We start from the raw sequence: 4170 nt of genomic DNA, 5'->3' as shown, positions 1-4170 counted from the left end.
TAAACCCTTCAAACATTTAAAGCCATATAAATGCAACCGTACAACCAGTACAATCGGTACAATAAGTTATGAGAAAAAATATTCAGCTAAATATAAAGAGTGAAATAAAAGAAGTGCTAGGAAAATAAATTGCAATCCACGTTACAACAATACAAACAGTTTTAAGATAATGAAACGACAAGCTTTCTAAACATTCAGTTCTCCATGAAGGAACGTAAGAAATCGACTTGATATTCTGCCTCCAACTTCACAAAAAATTCTCTACGGATTGGATCTTGTAGTAACTTAACACAGTTGAGATAAAATTTTCTATTTGTCTTCACCTCAGTATGTGTATTTAGGATTCGAAGACACCCCTCAACGGATACATCCTGTGATCCATAAAGCTTAACAGAGCACGAGCTTTTCGATTGTGCTTCTGATGAATGCCGCTCCTTTCTTTTTTTTCTCAACCCTAGGTCGTTTTGGAATGGATGAGGATTCAGCAAGCCTTTCATCAGCTGACCTATGGATTTGACAAGGTACTTCTCCTGAGCCACTTATATTATCAGTTACAGGTGCATTAGTTGTGCCAATAAACTCATTTTCAGATGGGGTGAAAGCATGTGCTCCAGTTGCAACAACCCCTTTGAACATACCATCCAGCATCTCTTCCATTATTGGATAAATACCATTCATTTTAAATTTCTTAGCTGCTGGCACGACCTGCATGATGAAGGGAAGTTAATTAGTACATTCATTTCAATGTAACTCAAATTGAAATAAGGAGATGATATAGAATAAGTCTTTACATGTAGTTTCTCAGCCCACCACTCCTCAGGAGCATATATCGTTCGTTTTAATGGATCCCAACCCAAACATGTAGTTCCCCTCTTAAGTTCCTTCCAAATTTTCCAATCCTTCTTTAGTTGATCCCATTTATTTTTAAATTTCATCCTGTCGTAGTATCTGCATGTGAGTTCTTTGAATTTGACAGAAACATGATTCCAACCTTCTTTGTTAAAATTTGTCGTATGTCTATTTCCTAGCTCCACCTCCTTAAGACAGAGATCACAAAAAATATTTGTTGCTTCCCTGTCCCACATAGCAGATGATCCAACTTCTTTGCCCTTGTTCATTGTGATACTTACTAGTGAAAGGTTAAAATAAGAAAAAAATGAATTTACCCTTATGTAGTATTCTAAGAAAATTTTCTATATGCCATTATTACAAAATAAAACATGAGTTACATTTGTTTTGTATTAGGACAAAGAAATACTTAACCGTTAACTCTCTTACTCGCCCATCAATTTAGGAATAGAATACAAATAAAATTTTCATTTAGGACAAAGAAAATCATAATCATTTGTTTTGTATTAGGACAAAGAAATCCCTTAGAGAAGTTCTAGAATGCTTATGAATAGAAACCACGAATTATAGAAAATGAACAGGCCAAAAAAAGCTTTGATTTAAAATCACAAAACAATAGATGGAAGTTAAGGAAGAATAATAATCTTATTTTAATTTTACTAATCTAGAGACGTCAAATTCTAAAATAGAAAGAATGAATTGAGAACACCAACAACACAAGTAAAATAGGTAGAATAGCAACATGATAACCACCATAAAGCTATCACACTTTAGTGCAAATTGCAGTAATGATAATCCCCCTCGTATCAACAACAAACAATAAAAAGCATGATTATGAGTACATCTTTATAGAATAAGAGGTGATCTCTAATATCCATGAACCCATATATATGCCAATATTACAAAATAAAACATGAGTAACATCCTCATTTTATTTACAAGGAGGAATTACATAAAATTAGATGAAAATATAAGAATATTTTATCACATGTCCGTTCATCTACCTATCCTTGCAAATGAAAAAATTCTTAATGCGAAGAAAAGGAATAAATGGGCAAGGAATAAGTTTTACCTTCCGAGAATGTCAAAGAAGGAGCTCGCCGACAAGAAAGAGCAGGCCGAACGGAATCAGTGAGGGCAAACCTAAAAATTGGGGGTGAGATTCTCAGGGAAAGATTTAAGAGGGAAGAAGAGATGAATGAGAGGAGGGAAGATCGGGATTTCTTACCAAGGTCGGAGCAAGATGCCTTCAGCGGAGGCATAGCAGAGCAAGCTTCCCTCGGCGACGGCAGAACGAAAGGATTTACTTCAATATTATTAGTCAACGTCTTTGGAGTTCTATTGCTAAGTGTAGTAGCAATACATCCCAATTGATTTTTCATGTTTCTAATTGTAGCTCCTTGACTTTGTAATTGGTTTCCCATTTGTAATATTAATTCTTTCATTAAAAATTTCTTCTCCTTACTCTGCGAGTTATTAAAACCTGGAGGGTAATAAGGTTTATAAGTTGGATTTCCTTGATTGTTGGATTTTCCCAATGGGTTCGCAGCATTTTTTCCCCATTACAAATTTGTAGCATTAGAGTTATTGTTAGTCTAACTAAAATTTTGATGATTCTTCCAACAAGGATTATAATAATTGGCATAATGATTATTAGAATGATTATTTTTTGCATTTAAAGTCTCATAAGAAGATTTAGATTATATTTTTTGTCCCAATAAATTTTCCTTAAGCACAAGTGATGTATGAGAATAATTCATTCCATATTGATCTATCTTCTTAGCTATAACAGCTATTTGGGCATGTAATATAGATATTGCATCAAAATCATGAATAGTAGCTACTCTTTATGGTCTTACCCTTTCTGAGGGCCGTTGAAAATTATTAGTAGCCATCTCTTCAGTTAAAGAATATGCTTCATCGAATGGTTTTGACATTAATGATCCACTAGCAGCAGTGTCAATTACTGATCTAAGAAATCCAACAATTCCATTATAAAAAGTTTGAATTATTAATCAATATGGGAACGAATGGTGTGGACACTTCCTAAGGAGATCTTTAATCTTTTCTAATCTTCATAAATTGATTGCCCTTCAAATTGACAAAAAGATGTAATATCATTTTTAACCTTAACAATTTTTTAAGGTGGGAATATTTAGATAAAAATTTTTGTGATAAGTCTCCCCAGGTTTTGATAAATCTAGATGACAACGAGTTCAACCACATCTTAGCTTTAACCCTTCATGAAAAAGAAACAGACTAATTTTGACTGCATCATTCGACACTCCATTATATAGCACACAATTCTAAAAAACTAGCAAGGTTTAAGTTAGGATCTTTAGTTGGTGTCCCGCTAAAGTAATTGAGTGAGTGCTAAATAAAATGCAGTTAAAAGAACTAAGTTAATTAAACTAATTGCTAAATTTTCAAAAGTAAACTTACTAAACTTAAACTCTTATGATTATAATGTAAACTACAACTTTAAACTACAAAAGTGAAGTACGAAATTTGAATCTAAAGTAATTGAGTGAGTGCTAAATAAGATTCAGTTAAAAGAATTAAGTTAATTAAACTAATTGTTAAACTTTCAAAAGTAAATTTATAAAAACTATACAAAGTTTTTATGGTGAAGAGTTCAAAATTAAGAAAGCATCCTTCCCTTTTACAACAAGTATATGGATTGTGAAGAAATTAAATATATATATATATATATATATATATATATATATAGTTTTGTGGTAATTTAATCAAATATAGAGTGATTCTAATTTATTTAAGACTTTTAAATGGACAATGTGTTCTTCAATAAAACATTTAGACTTGTGAGGTCTTTTTACCTAATATGATTCAATTATTAAAAATCAATTTCATCTTATTCTTTTATAGATATAATCTCATTCATGGAATTAGCTTAGTTAATATTATTTTATTTAATTTATTTTTCAATATTATCATATAAGTTTAAGAAAATTGAAATAAAAGTAGAATATTAAAATATATATTTATAGAGGTTAGCCATATTATGAGGTATTTTATAATAATTCATAAACTATTCAAATGTAGGAAATGAGCATGGCATCAATATATTGTATCATGGTAATGCACAGCCCATGAAGTCTTGGAATCCTTATAAAAACTATTCATGCATTACATGATGCTTCATTTATTTTTATACAAGATATATAGGAGATTTATTCCTAAAGAAACCCATCAACCAAATACTTTCAAGGATAATGCTTGGATCTATAAAGAGTACAACAATAAACTAGCTATACAATAATATATTTGTGCTTGAAAGTAGTAGATTTATAGTCTTAATCA

General features: G+C 31.1%; 1 protein-coding gene across 1 annotated transcript; it reads right to left on the bottom strand.

Moving 5' to 3' along the window:
- Positions 1–387: 387 nt before the first annotated feature.
- Positions 388–1118, bottom strand: LOC110018616 (L10-interacting MYB domain-containing protein-like). Its single transcript, XM_020715979.1, has 2 exons — positions 792–1118; positions 388–705 (listed from the first exon to the last, which is right to left on the bottom strand). Exons 1-2 carry the CDS (start codon positions 1116–1118, stop codon positions 388–390), a joined length of 645 nt encoding a protein of 214 aa, XP_020571638.1.
- Positions 1119–4170: the final 3052 nt, after the last annotated feature.

The sequence above is a fragment of the Phalaenopsis equestris genome, unplaced genomic scaffold, assembly GCF_001263595.1.
Source record: "Phalaenopsis equestris unplaced genomic scaffold, ASM126359v1 Scaffold000027, whole genome shotgun sequence".
In the NCBI taxonomy this organism is placed as follows: domain Eukaryota; kingdom Viridiplantae; phylum Streptophyta; class Magnoliopsida; order Asparagales; family Orchidaceae; genus Phalaenopsis; species Phalaenopsis equestris.
This window is presented reverse-complemented; position numbering and strand designations above follow the sequence as displayed.

Coding starts and splice junctions, on each gene's coding strand:
- LOC110018616 (XM_020715979.1), bottom strand. CDS start 1,118: ATGAACAAGGGCAAAGAAGTTGGATCATCTGCTATGTGGGACAGGGAA. Junction 706..791: donor GGTGGGCTGAGAAACTACAT/GTAAAGACTTAT, acceptor TTCATCATGCAG/GTCGTGCCAGCAGCTAAGAA.